The sequence below is a fragment of the Saimiri boliviensis genome, chromosome 15 (assembly GCF_048565385.1).
Source record: "Saimiri boliviensis isolate mSaiBol1 chromosome 15, mSaiBol1.pri, whole genome shotgun sequence".
NCBI lineage: Eukaryota > Metazoa > Chordata > Mammalia > Primates > Cebidae > Saimiri > Saimiri boliviensis.
Window position 1 is genome coordinate 80460611 of NC_133463.1, and position 15257 is coordinate 80475867.

The 15257-nt window shown below is 45.9% G+C and overlaps 1 protein-coding gene across 1 annotated transcript in view; it reads right to left on the reverse strand.

The window, feature by feature from the left end:
• KCNQ3 (potassium voltage-gated channel subfamily Q member 3) overlaps positions 1 to 15257 on the reverse strand; it is a 354490-nt gene that overhangs the window by 41784 nt on the left and 297449 nt on the right. The window contains exons 4-8 of the mRNA XM_010344230.3: positions 13124 to 13296; positions 8099 to 8254; positions 6844 to 6954; positions 5218 to 5313; positions 2992 to 3086 (exon numbers count right to left, since the gene is read on the reverse strand). Of these exons, the coding sequence (XP_010342532.2) occupies positions 2992 to 3086; positions 5218 to 5313; positions 6844 to 6954; positions 8099 to 8254; positions 13124 to 13296 (631 nt within the window). The remainder of the gene's footprint in view (positions 1 to 2991; positions 3087 to 5217; positions 5314 to 6843; positions 6955 to 8098; positions 8255 to 13123; positions 13297 to 15257) is intronic.

Here is a 15257-nt window from a genome sequence, read left to right on the forward strand (position 1 = left end):
GCATGGGGACAATTTCTTCCTGGGACAGTGCAATTGTTCTGGAATTAGACAGTGGTAATTGATACCCCACTTTGTGAATATACTCAAAACCACGAACTGTTCACTTTAAAAGGGTACCATTTATGGTATGTAAAATCTTCTTATGGGTTTTGAAATGTATCTCAAGAAAGTTGTTATTAAAACAAGCATAAACAAAAGACAAGAAAACCTTTAGGAGGCAGGTGAGAAAACACCAGTGACTTGTCAAATACTTCTTTGTCATTAACATGCGAGGTGGGTTGGAATTCAGGGGCATTATTTTCCCAAGGGATTCCCTTGCTTCAGAATGGTTGCTAAATAAATTTCTCTAGGGACACTATACTTTTGCCCTTGAACAAAAGAAAGAAAGAAATGTACTCTCTCAGTTTAAAAACCATTCTCATATCACAGCAACTGTTTGCAGCACAATGTATTCCTCCAAGTCTCTGCCAGCTAGGACAATGCCTTATTTATAATACATCAAGCCAAAAGAATGGGCCCATTGACAACACCTTGGGATGCATACCAAGTGGAAATTGTCTTGGTCCTGCATCCAAAGTGTTCTTGTTTGAGTTCAAGGTCATTGTGTTTCCTTAAGGAGAAGTCATCTGCCGATTCTAAGAAGATCTGCTTCATGCTATCCAAAATCCTCAATGATTATAACAAGCACAGCATTTTAGAATCAAGTGGAAACATGTAAGTCATGTTCTGAGCAAGTAAGTCTAGTTAAAAGTAAGTATATCCAAACTTCAATCAATTAGGTTTATTGAAGACTTGCTTCCTCTGACCTCTCTAACTCTCCCTCAAGTCATGGGTCTGTTTTACCTGATCTCTTTCAGGTCCTCCTTCTACTTTTCTTTCTAACTGCTTTTGCCTTGATCTAGGCCCTCATTTTTTGTTACTCTGAATCCTGCAATATTTGCTAGCTGATCTTGCTTTGGCTTCAGTCCATAGATCTACTCTCCACACTCTTTTCTGTTATCTTCCTGAAGCATGGATCTACTTATGTCATTCTCTGGCTTATCTGGCTTCTCATTGCCTTCACGGTCAGTTAAGATTGCTTTGCAAGTCACCTGTGACCGTGACCCTCCATGGTTGTCCCAGTGATTGAAACATAAAAGGAGATCAAAAATATTAGTGAACTGAGTGCCGTGAATGGAAAAGGGCACTTGCCACTGGAACCTTTTGGGGAGTGAAAGCAAGATAGGAGATACGTGGGGGTGGAGAGCAGAGGCCCAATCTTTCAGGGTCCTGGAAGTCATGGTCAGGTTTTGGGCTTTCTTTTCTTTGTCATGGTCACTCACTGGAAGGTTTTATGCAGGAAAAAGGGTTGCAATTCTCTTCTATTTTCATAATCTAAAGATGGGAGTAGAAAGAAATTGAGGCGTGTGTGTGTGTGTGTGTGTGTGTGTGTGCACGCGCACATGTGCATGTGCGTGTTTGTGTCTGTGTGTGTTTGCAGAGGAGTTGGGCACAGGGGGAGACCTCCTATCTAGTAGTATTGGGTTGTATGAGAGTTCACTGAACCAGAAGACACAATGACAGAAACTTGCTTTGAAGCAGGTTCTAGACCCAGCTATGAGACTAATGGTCCATCTGCTTTTCTTTCCAAGTCAAGGGTTCTAGGAGTCCAGCACACTACCCATAAACTTAACAATCTGAGTTCAGGCCCCCAGTATCAAAACCAAAACAAAGCAGTTTGTTCTAGAAGCCCAAGGAGTGAAAAGACCATGGGCTTTGAAGGCCTCCAGATGTGGCTGACATTGGTCATAATGTCCAAAGTGTCAGAGCCTGACTCTGCTGGCTTCTCTGAGAGGAGCTTGGGAGTACAGACCATTCGGCTTAGCTCCAGGTGTGGACTCTGGGTCACTGGTTCAGTCCCACCCTAGGGGCTCCTGTTCAGGATGCATTTACCATCACTTCTCCATCAGAATTGCTGAAGATGGAGGCCGGACCTACCTTTGCACAAAACCCCCATTGAATCTGTTGCACTTTAAATCTTCTGACTTACCTCATAGGGTATCTGTGAGGATTAAATGAAATATGAACTCTAATGCCTGGAGCATACCAGATATCCAGTGCATATTAATTTCCCTCTCCCTTTTCCATGAGGATGGAAAAAGGTTCTTATTTTTCTCTGAGATCTTTAGTTCAATCTCCCGCCTCTGAGAGCACAAAATAGCATCTCTGGGTGGCTAGAGGACTCTTCCTGCTGTCCTGTTCTGCATTTTCTTTCCTGGAATCCAGAATAGTCTGTGGGTAAAGGCCATACCCAGGTTGGAGAAGCATCAAGGATTTCCAGGGTGGCTCATTGTGTGGGCTGCCCACTTTCTCAGCCCACTGATCCTGCCCACACATTGATTGGACCTTCTTTAGTAGCCATTCCATGCTGGCTAACTAGGAAGCCCTGGCTGCACAGAGGAATTACCTGGGGATCATCAAATATACTGATGCCGGGGCCCCAGCTCTGGGGATTCTGACCTAACTAACCTGAGGTGTGGCCTGGGCATTGGATTTTTTTTTTTTTTTTGAGATAGGGTCTCACTGTGTTGCCTAGGCTGGAATGCTGTGGCAGGATCTCAGGTCACAGCAACCTCTACCTCCTGGGTTCAAGCCATTCTCCTGCCTAAGCCTCCTGCATAGCTGGAATTACAGGCATGCACCACCATGTCCAGCTAATTTTTGCATTTGTAGTAGAAATGGGGTTTTGCCATGTTGGCCGGGCTGGTATTGAACTCCTGACCTCAGGTGATCCACCCGCCTTGGCCTTCCAAAATGCTGAAATTACAGGCATGAGCCACAGTGCCCAGCCAGAGTTGTTTTAGCTCCCAGATAATTCTAACGTACAGCCCAAATGGGAGACCACTGCCCTGGAGAGTGTTCTCCAGGGAACCGTGAGGCCACAGACACAAATACAGACCACAGGAGAGATGGCTGGTCATGCCCTGAGCATTTGGGTGAGTTGCCACTTGCCTGAAGAAAGGAAAAGAGACGACTGATTCATAAAACCTCCATGTCGCCACCAGGTCAATCCTGTTGGGGTTGGTAGCATAGTACCTCCAGGCAGCCTGAGGGGCAGAAAAGAGGGGCAGCAATGAGCAGGCACCACCTGAAGCTTTCACACAGAGTCCTGCACCGTCAAAACAACATTTAAACCCCTTGACTCCTAAGAATTTGAATGTGCATTCAGCCAACATTCAGAAAAAAATGAGATTCTTGGTCTTCTGAAGTTACTTTGGGAAGAAAAAACTTACCTGACCATATAGGCGCTATAATTGGTGTTGTGGTGAGTGCGGGAATGGACAGATGAACCGGACTGCAGAGAGAGAACAGGGTGCTAGGCATAAAATCCCTGAAAGAAGCAAGTACTAAAGGCCAGTGTGACGGCTCACGCCTGTAATCCCAGTGCTCTGGGAGACCGAGGTGGGAGGATCGCTTGTGGCCAAGAGTTGATGACCACCCTGGGCAACATAATGTACCTTCATCTCTACAGAAAATTTAAAAAAAAAAAAGAAAAAAGAAAAAATGTTGGGCATGGTGGCATGTGCCTGTAGTCCCAGCTACCTGGAAGGCTGAGGTGGGAGGATTAACTGAGCCCAGGAGATTGAGGCTGCAGTGAGCCGTGATCGCACTACTGCACTCCAGCCTGGGTTGTCGGGTGAGACCCTGTCTCAAAAAAGGTAAAAAAAGTAAATAGAATAAAAGAGAAACAAGTACTACTCTTTCCAGAAGGTTCCCTGAGACTTCTCAGTCAACTAGACATGAGAACAGACAGTCCTTTTTTTTTTACCATTTCTGGATGTTAAGAGAGAGCCTAGGAAAGGAGGATTTGGCAAAAACATCCTGGAGTCTCTAGGACGCTCTAATGTTTGGGGTGTGGGGAGTTAATGGGACTGACTCTTGGAGAGTGGGACTGGCCTAGAAACCACATTATGCAGGATGACATCACGCACCATTTTGAGTCGGACACACAGACCCACAGAGACACTCGCTACAACTGGACAAAGCTCACGAGTGAGTGGCCGTGCCCTTGCATGCAGGCATCTGTAGATAGGACTCTGCTTTCCTATGCACTGTGCCCCCATCCTCCCAACAGCCCACTAAAACAAAGCAGGAAGTCTCTCTGAAGTATAAGAGGGAACACATCTGCCTCTCTCATCACCTCTAACTGCTCTCCAAAACCCCCAGCCCATGTGAGGCTAGTTACGGAGCAGAAGGCTGGCAGATGCATGTCCAACAGCCTCTGGTCCATGGTTGTCTACTGGGAAGGACAAATGGGAAAAGCGGTTTAATATTTTGTATATGTAAGTCATCTCTTTCTCTCTTGGCTTATGGGCTCTCTGCTTGGCAGATGTGAGACAGACCATTCTCCTTGTAGCTGACTGGCTAAGCACTTGGACTTTAGGCTGATTCTTCCCTATGGGTCCCTAGGTCAAATCTGAGGGGAAGCAGCAGAAGAAAGCTTAGTACAGCCCCAGGTCCAAGCCAAATTCTCATCTCCAATACATCATCAGTAAAAAAGCTGAGGCCAGGTGCCAAGACTCATGCCTGTAATCCCAGAACTCTGGGAGACCAAAGCAGGAGGATGGCTTGAGTGCAGGAATCTGAGACCAGCCTGGGCAACATACTGAGACCTCATCTCTATAAAAAATAAATTAAAAATTTAACCAAGTCTGGTGGTGCACATTGTGGTGCGTGTGGCAGTACACGAGCATAGTCTCAACTACTCAGGAGGCTGAGATGGGAGGATCGCTTGAGCCTGGGAGATGGAGGCTACAGGGAGCTATGATCACACCACTACACTCCAGCCTGGCCAACAGAGCCTCAAAAACAAACAAACAAACAAACAAACAAACAAACAAACAAACAAACAAAAAAAAACCGCTGGACTGATCTCTGAGTTCTGTGTCTATTTCTTGTTTGGCTTAGAAACTGAATGAGAGAGTGACAGGACTGTCACCTTCAGTACACAGAACAGGTGAACTAGAAATGGAGCCCTCCACAAGTAAGCATGTGCACTAATACACACAATTACAGGTACACATAGGACACCCAGAAACACATAGAATCCTGGGTCCTGTCCCAGTTCACGAGTATGTCCCCTCCACACGTGCACACACACACACACATACACACACACAAGTGTGTGTGCACACATGCATTTTAATCCCACTCCAGTTCATTACCAGGCAGACAGACCTGAATGAGCTCAGCAGCTGGCTTTCTCCTTTTCTCAAAGTGCTTCTGCCGGTGTTGCTCCTGCACCTTGAGGGCCAGCCCGGACCCCAGGATGCCCTGGAGGGAGAGGCAGGCAGTCAGCCCTCAGCTAGACTCTTCTAGCATTCCCGCCCCATTGCCAGGGTAATGGGGACTGTAGGGCTCAATTGCACTCCAAGTCCCTGTGGTGACAACATTGCACAAAGGAAGGGGGAAAGGGCCCTTCCTTCTCTTGAAGAGCATAGGGAACTTGGTTAAGTAAGCCTTGAAGCCAGGAAGACCTGGATTCCAATTCCAACTCTGCCACTTTGCAGGTGTGAGATCCTGGGCAGGCCCCTTAGCCCTGCTCCAACCAGGTGTCTTCTACAGACAGGTGGGATAATAATGCCTAATGCATGATTTGTTAAGAAAAGAGTGAGATAATGTGTAAAAACTGCCTAACAAAAGGTATTGCACAAAATAGATGCCCAGTAATGTTAACTGAGTTTTAAAAATATTTTAGCTGCTTGAATTAAAATACTTTTACTATAGCCAGAACTTCCCAGAATTGGGATCTGTTTTTAAGTTCAGTTCAGACATGCCCATGGATTAAGCGGATAGAAACACACACTTTTCAAGTTGAAAGAGAACTTGAAGATCTGGTAACATTCCCATGTTCCTGACTCACTGATGAGAAAACTGAGATTCAGGAAGGTCATTTGTTCAATGTCAAATAGCTTAGAAAAGAAAAAGACCAAGTAGGGCTGTGAATAGAGAAAGAACATGACCAGTGAAAGAATGGACGATGAAGTGGGTGGGAGGGAGATTGTTACTTAAAAAGGATTTTTTCAAGCTTCATGATTAAGAGCCAGGTTTTAGAACCAGTGGACTTGGGATTCCTGGCTCTACAGCCCAATAGCCTTGTGACTGTGGAAAATTTACTAACTCAATTAACTCTCGGGTTTCACATTTGAAAAATGGAGATTAAAACAGCACCCAACCCATAACGCTGCCATGAAGATTAAATGAAATGATGTGGGTAAAGCATTTGGCAGGATTTAGGCACACAGTGACTTCAATAAATGCAATCTGTTTTCATTTTTATTACATATCTGGATACTTGGCTTTGGGGAGGTTATTCCATCATAGGTCAAGGCCTATTCTTGAGGGATTTTTTTTTTTTTTTTTTTTTTTTTTACATAAGCCAGTAGGTAACAGGACAAGAGAAGGGAGCTCACATATATGAAGAACCTGCTCTGTGCAAGCCACTGAGAATGCATGAATAAAAAATATAATCCCAGCACCCACTGAGTTCACAGTCCTCTTGGGGAAGTGGATCTGGAAATGTGTAATCCCAGCACAGGGCCAGAAATGCCTTTACAGAACGATCCCCAGAGTTATACCCAGAGCGACTAACTCAGCCGAAAGAAGGCAGCATTGAAAGAGGAGCTGGCAAAGGAAAGCAGCAGGGGCCACGGCAGAAAGGCAGGATCATCATGCTTCAGAGAATGGCCAGGGAGTTGATAGGGCATGAGAGGGTAGAAGATGAGACTGGCAGGCTGAGCTGGAGCCAGGCTGTAAGGGGTCCTGCAAGTCACACTGGGAATGTCACATATCAAAGATACTTACCGCTGGAAGGGCAAAAAAGGAGACGCCAATTAAGGAAAAGGTGGCAGCAATCAGACGGCCCTCCCACGTTTTGGGTGTTTTATCTCCATAGCCAATGGTGGCCAGCGTGATCTGAAGAGAGAAGAGGTCAGATATAGAGTACCCCCTGGAGAGGAGTATCAGGGACACGTCAGCTGAGCTCTACCTATAAGCCTCTCTACCAGCTTGGACAATGCTCCCATTTATAACAATGTTCCCTTAGGAGAAAAGTCACCAAGTACCTACTAACTTATGAGGAAGCCTTGAGACTTGTTTATAAGTTAAGGATTTCCTACCTTAGACAACCAGTCAACAAACATTGCAATAATTGCAAACGCGTATGTACACAAGCATTCCTGTGTGTGTATATTTGCAAATTTGTAATCTTATGTATAGCCATGTGTGTGAATATATGTAGACTTGTGAGTGTATCTGTATGTATTTTGTGTATGTGTATGTGTGTGTGTGTATATGTGTGTGTGTGTGTGTGTGCATGTGTAATGTCTGTGCATGTGTCTGCTCTGGTGTGTTTAGTATATTTCTGTGTATGTTTCATGTTTATGTTATCAGTATATGTGTACTTAGGCATGTGAAAGGCAGGATTATCAGAGCAGTTGACAGTGTGGCTTCCAGAGCCTGTCTGACTTCAAATCCCACATTATCCACTTATTGACTGAAAGAAAGTTACTTAATCTCTTCATACATCAGTTTTCCCATTTTTAAAAGGAGCCAATGATAGAAGCTGTCTGTGTTTAAAGTAGGTTAGTGAAGGTAAAGCACCCAGAGAGATGCTCCGGAGCAAAGTAAGCCTTCAGTGAACGTCAGCTTTAGTACTGTGTGTCCTTCTGGGCATAGGGTTGTGCATGCACAGGTCTATGTGTGCCCATGTACGTATCTGTCACTGGGTTTGTTTGCACATGCATGGCTTGGCTGATAATAGTCTCTACTAAAAATACTGTGATTAATACTGTGATTAATAAGGCTAGGTCCCTAAACAACCATGCAACCAGGCTGTTCTAAGCCCCGACTTTTTATAAATACTAGAGAAAAGTCAATTCCAAGTGTACACCCTGAGGGAGAGTCTCCTGTTAGCAGGTTCAGAGTGGAAAGAGGTCTAGTTCTTACCTCTGACTGCAAAATGCAGCTGCCTGGCTGAGCATGCTCATGTCATGCCCTCCCCCTCTCTCTGCCTCTGACAGTCAATCCTACAGACTTGGCCTCCAAGGTAGTGACTCACCAGGCCCCACCACAGGGCATCTGCATAGGTCTCAAACTCCTCTTTCATCTCCTCTCCTTGTGCATCCACCTCTGGGACATCTTTCTCAACCAGGTAGACAAGAAACGAAGAAAGGATGAGTGTCAGGAAACCGATGTACCAGGCGGTGATGAGTTCCTGAAAGAACGAACAGTGGACATGAAGAGTGGTCACTGGAGAGTCATTGAGTGATTGTTGGAGCCAGACACACTGGAGTTGGAGTCCAAGTTTACCAGCTCTGTGACTGTGGCCAAATCACTCACCGTCTTTGATCCTCACCTTCCATCACTGTAAAATGGGATCAGTCACATGGAAATTATTTCATCATTAATTAACAGAACTAGCATATGGCTCCAGGGAGAGAGGAAGATTTCTAGCCTAGGGCCACTTCAATATCACTGTTCAAGAGGCTTCAGAGGAAGGCAAGAAGGGGGGAGGAAGTGGCTGCAGCCTCTGAGACAAGTCTCAGGACTCAGGAGACTAGGGTCTGTGCAGGACTGCACAGAGCAAGGAGAAAGCTCAGAACAACCAGGAAAGCGACAGCAAGGGGAGGCAGCACTACACAGTGGACAGGGCTGTGGACAGGGAGCCAGCCCTGCCACCAGCTTAGGGGTGGCCATGGGCAAATTATCTTCTTCTCCCATTAGTATCCTCTTTTTTTAATTTTTTTTGAGATAGAGTCTTGCTCTGTCACCCAGGCTGGAGTGCAGGGGTGCAATCTTGGCTCAGTGTATCACTGCAACCTCTGCCTTCTGGGTTGAAGTGATCCTCCTGCCTCAGCCTCCTGAGTAGCTGGGATGACAGGTGCATGCCACTATGCCCTGCTAATTTTTGTATTTTTAGTAGAGACGGGGTTTTACCATGTTGGTCAGGCTGGTCTGGAACATCTGACTTCGTGATCTACCCACCTTGGCCTCCCAAAGTGCTGGGATTACAGGTGTGAGCCACTGCACCCAGCCAGTATCCTCATTTTTTAAATGAAGGGACTGAATCACAGAGTTCCTGAAAGCATCGTGTACACCACTAGTGAAACGCAGCTTTATGTTAAATACTGATTTAGAGCGTATGTAAAAGAAGCAGAAGAAGGCAAAAAGCCTGAGATTTCATAGATATTATTGCATAATAGACCAGGACATGCAATTAAGTAAACAAGAGTAAGGTGATTTAATGAAGAGTTAAGTAATAGCAAGGATGGTATGGATGGAAGCCACTGAAGTTTCAAATCCCTAATGGAGACAAGACCTAATGCTCCTTCCAGCTCCAACTTTCTTTCTTTCTCTCATTCTATTCCAGTTTCAAGGTTTATCATAGGAGGTTGGGCAGGAAGAAAGGCAAGGTTATTGGTTAACACAATCTGGAGATTTAAGCCTATCTGTCATTCTTGCTGAGTCATCTCAGAGAACAAAGTTGTTCACATTGATCTCCTTCCTGTATCTGACTATCTATGGCCAGTCAGCTGGCCCTTTTGGGCCAGTAGAATCTTCCTGACAAAGTTGCTTCCTGCCTCCCTGCAGGGGTTGGCTCGCATGGGCCCTGTAGTCTGAAATGCCCTCCTGCAATGACACCAGCCAAAGAGCATGGAGTCATCTTCAGACTCATGTCACTTCCACTGTGAAATTTTTCTAGATGTTCGCTCCCCCAATGAGATAGAGTTCAGCTGTGTTTCCTTTATTCCCTTCTCATTTTCTAAACGTATTTCTCCAAGTCTCCAACATTTTTTATGCACATTTATTATTATGCTCTGGCTTTGCCCACAGCATCACATACACGTTACACTGGTATGAGTTTTGTCTACAGCAGAGGGGTTCACTTAGATGATACAGGCGACACAGCCAGCCACTCCCCTCGGTAAGTGAGGTTCTGTGCTGCCGGGAATTTGAGAAGGGAAAGGTACATGGGCTCGTCTTTCCCCAGTGACTGCCTGAGCATGAGCCTCTTGCCTGTGGAGTGTGGCTCTCGTGCTTACATGTTTTTTCATATCCTCTGGCCCCCAAATGCCAGTCAGAAGTTTCATCTGAGACTCAACCAAAGACATAGTTGTCTGTTTATGTGTGCCCCGAGAAACTGACTGTTCTGGGTTAGTAAGAGATGGTGTAACAGTCACCAATACGGAGTGAAAATGGGTCATAATTCCATACTTTGCAGTCATTTACCTTGCAGTTATTCAAAATAATTCTGACTTTATACACTTTTTGCCAGCAGCTCTGTGGCAGAACCTGTGATAGTTCCCCAGTACCCACCAGCTCCCCTACCTGCTAAGGCTCCCCTGCAGTCAACGACTGGGGTCCAGCCAACATGGAACAGTGATGGGAGTGAATCCCTCCTTGTCCCTTAAACCCATTCTGCAGGATGCTCCAGGTTCCTCTCCCCTGTCTTGGTAACTCAAGTCCTCATATTCAGGATGGACGAGGCCCACCCAGCTCACACATCAGATACAGCGTAAGCCAGAAGACATCTAGGTTTCTGTGCTGGGTGGTGGGAGCTCTAGGACTCATTTATTCTGGAAGCAGAACATGACCTATCCTAACTAGTGAAAGCATTAACTTCGAAAGTTTAACCCTGTGCAGCAGAGCCTCCCACTCTTCATCTTTGAGTGCCCAGAAGAGTCAGGCATGGAACCTGGCCCATAGTACAATGAATAAATGAATGAAGAAATGTGTTGATAAATGTCCGTTTGCCAGTGCCATTGGTGATTTCCTTGGGGAAGAGCTTCCTCCCAGCTCTGGTAGCACAGGCCTTCAGGAGGACTCATAAAATGTACTTTGGAGTCTAGCAAGAGCCCGCCAATCTAAGTCTGTGTGCAGAAAGCTCTGCTCCAGAGCCTTTTCCCACCCCTGGGAAAGAGTCTCTGCCTCAGTGGGGTCTGGCTGCAGTGCAAGCCCGTATTTACCAAGGAATTATATCACAAACTTCCAACAGTCTCTGGAAATTATAAGGCAAAAGCTAGCAGACACTGGGGATCTATTATAATTTGGAGGAACAGAGGCAAGGGCCTAAACCCGCAATTTTTAGTACCAATGTTGACCAGGACTGTGGATCAACTTAGCTCCATGGATACAGGTTATAACTGAACCCATAGAGGTGTTATGAACATGTCCTTTGATAAAAGATAAAATAGAAGGTCAGGAGGAAGAAACGACCCTGTAAAGGATGCTCTGACCTCACTTACTCTGCCGCCAGAGGTAGCACAACAAAAAATAAAACAGATGGCAAGAAACTGCATTCTAAGCTGAAAGATTCTCAGGTATTTTATGCTTTCATTCCATTTTATGTCTATACTTATATGTCTGGTGTGTGAGGAACAGCATATTCAGACATAATAAATGTTACTATTAATCAGCACCTATGACCTACCAGGCACTAAAATGCACCTTTTCTCGCATGAGCATCCAGGAGGATTCACATTTTTACCATTGAGGAAGCTCATAAAAACAGAATGACACCTTTAAGGCTTTCTGGCTGGAAGGTAGCAGGGCTGAATTTTGAGCCATGTTGCTGCTGACTGACTCTCAAGCTCATATTCTGAGATACGATCTCATAGGAAACTACCACCCCTTCAACATACCTAGGTGCATCCTTGAGAGAGAAGAACCAGGAATTGCGTGGGTATGTTTTGGAGCTGTCCAGCTACAGGTGGCATGGTCAGATTAATACAAATAAGGAAAACTCTAAACTCCTTAATGCCAAATTGCCCAGGGCTCAGTGCCTCAGGTCCAGCTCCCCAGAAACAGAACCCGAGAAAGGGATTTCAGTGCCTGTGACACACCGGCATGTAATTATTAAGGAAGTGGTCACAGGATTCCTATTGAAAGGGGACCTAGGTGGGGCAACAACAGCATCTATGAAGCTTACCACGGTGGGCACGAAAAGGTACTGCCTTGGGAAGCAATGTAAACTTGACTTTGTACCCCCAAAGAACATCTGTCTCAGGGGTTCCTCCTTCTGATTTCTCCTCTCGGGATTTTTTTTCTGCCTGAGCTGAGACACAGGGGTTTTCCTTCATTCCTCTAGAATCCAGCTAAAGCAGCTGGATTAAAACAAAGTCCTACCAAAGACCTGGGTTAAGAATAGGAAAGAAACACTGGCAGTACCATGAATCCAGATGAACTGGATTCTGGTTGCTTGGGTTTCATACCTGCTCAACCACACAGTACTTCGGAAAAGGAATGGACTGAGGTCCACCCCTCCTGGATTCTGATCTACTTGGGAGAGGTGAGCACCACCCTAGTAAGCAGCAAACCACTGGGTACAGACTCTAGAACCGGACTGCTGGGGTTTGTATCCCACTGCGTGACCTTGAACAGGTACTTCCTCTTTCTGTGTTTTCTTCCCTATCAGTCTAACGGGGTGGCGGTAGTGCCTGATTCATGGGGTGAGCTAGTTCATGTCAAGCACTAAGCTGTACACACTGTGCTTTGGGCTTTACGTAATTGTAACTGAACACTTTCTATGAGCTGGGTACCTTCTAAGTGCTCTTCACATATCAATGTATTTCAACTTCATCTAACCCTATGAGGTGAGTGCATTATTATTCTAATTTTATAAATGCAGAAACCAAGACATCAAAACTCCTCAACGTCACAGAGGCAGAGTTCAGATTCAAACCAGCCCGTGTGATTCCCAAGCCTTTTCCTCCCACTGCATGTTGCCTTGAATGAGCTTATTCCATCCTCTCAAAAATCTGAAAGAACAGGCATTATCATCCCTATTTTAAAAGTGAGAAAACTGAAGCCCAAAGAGGGCTGAGCAACTTGGCCAGAGTAATCTGCCTATGGAGGAGCCAGTACCTAAGTTCAGGTCTGCCTGTTCCTGCTCTCTGCACCTCACCTGCTCTTGCCCCAGACCACCGCTGCTTCCTGTTCCTCCTCCTCCTCTTACTCTCTGTCGTTATTGTCAAGGGTGGCAGAATGACTGACTTCTGGGGACACTATAAAGGAAGGGACGTCACGGAAGGGCACAGGTGAATGAGAAGCCCACGTGGTCTTGTAGCTTCTCCACCACACTTACTTTGCTGTGGGCACAGATGGCCGAGCCCAGAAGCTTCCAGGTGCCGCCTCTCCGGTCCATCCGCAGCATGCGCAGGATCTGCAGGAAGCGCAGGCTTCGCAGGGAGGTGGCCAGAACATTGCCTTGGTTTCCCACAGCAACCACTGGCACAGAGGCAATCAGCACAAAGATGTCTGGGAGAGGGGACAGACAGAGTGGGAGGGAAGAGGGAAAGGAAGGTCAAGCAAGAGAAATGGCATCGTCACAGGTGCTGTATGCTGTCAGATTGGCATGTGCCAATCAGTGGGACAATCTAAGCATTGCTGTTGAATTTTGACACCAACCATACATGGTAAGTGGGATGATTCTCCTGTGACTGATGAGGAAACTGAAACTCTGAGTCTGAGTGCCTTTCCAAGGCCAACTGGCCGAAAGTGGCTGGGTTGGTACTGGACATGGGCCTGCCATGCTTCAATGCTGACCCCAGAGCAACAATTTACCAAGGTCTCCTGCAGTGTGGTCCTTGAGACTCACGCTGGGGTCCGGAGGAGGTCTGTAGCTGCTCGGCTATGGAGATAAAGCCCGAAACTCAGACGCTGTTTCTATAGGTGTTTCTCCTAAAAGCATCACTTGAGATAGGATCTTGGGCTCAAGTAATTTATTGGAAGATGATCTTAGGAAGCCAAGGTAATGGCAGAAAGAGAGAGAGACAATATAAGGAAATGTAAGGGGGGGTTATCAAGGTAACTGTTGAGTCCTTTGGGCTGTAGGCAGACCTCCCAAGATTATCCATCTGAAAAATGGGAGGCCAGACCTCTTTCTCTTGCCTCCTACTGGTTGAAAGCCACCCCTCGCATTGGCAACGCCCCCACACACCTCAGCTACACTAGCCCAGTGATCTCCCTGAGCTTGAGAGAAGGCCTTGGGGCAGACTGTGGACAGAAGTAAGGCCCACCTATGATATGGGATGCTGGTATCAGGAGATGGCATGAAAATGTCCACTACAGACATTTTCAGAAATGGGCCAAGGGGACGAGACACTTCTGAGATTGTTAAGCAGGCTCTTGACATCAAATCATCTAGTACGGAAGAGCGAGGAACTTATCTCTTTTCTATTTCCTTGTTGCAGTCAATTTCCATATCCAATATCACCCTACTTTGCTGCAGAGAGTTACCAAGTTAAAAGGCCCACATGGCCAAGTAAATTTGGGAAAAAGTCCATTAAATGGGTTTTAAAAAATTATTAGTATTATTTATTCTTATTGTTATGAAATTGTACATAGAAACATAATAATCATACATATTCAGGGGGTTTGCAGGACTTCTCAGAGTCTTTAATCTGTGAATATATACTGTGGTTCTCAATTATCCAAGTATAGACTTTCCCAAAATATTTTGACCACATAACTATTTTTGCAAGGGCTCCAAGAGATCCAAGAAATACACTTAAAGAAATAGTTGTCTACTGGGACAAGGTCAAGCTCTGCAAAGCCCTCTGTAATCTGGCTCCTGGGAATCTGCCAGAAGCCTGTGTAGTTCGATGAGCACACACCTCCATATCTTTGTGTTCTGGTCTCTGAGCTTGGAATAACCTCCTCATCTCACATCAAGGCACATTTGCCAAAAAAGCTGATGCCTTTCCTGCCTTATAGAAGTGTTCTCCAGGTATGCCTGGCCTTTGGAAAAATCTAGGGGTCAAACCTCTGGATACTGATACATCTGCATCATTTGCCAGGCTTCTCAGATCATCTGTGCAAAGCTATTCATCTATAATGCTTGTAGAGAAAGCAAAAGAATGCGAAGATGTGCAGCGAACGCTGTGGTCTAAGATGCTCCAAGCGGCAGGTCTAACCCATCTTCACTCGGAATGGCAGGGTCCGAGGCTACCTTGAATGTCAAGGCCATCAGGTTCACGTGTGATAACCATCCTCTTCTCTAACACAGAGAAACAACGTTTCCCATAGGGCCACATGATGGAAGAAGTGGATATGAGTACAGTGGAAAACACAGCAACACTAACCAAGGACCATATGATGCTGAGGGAGGGTGGAGGGGGAATCTGGAGCTCTGTGACCACAGCTGATCTTAAAATAGTGGATACTGCCCCACGGGGGAGGCACCTGTCCTGCAGGGGTCCAAGCTCCATCTTTTAGGA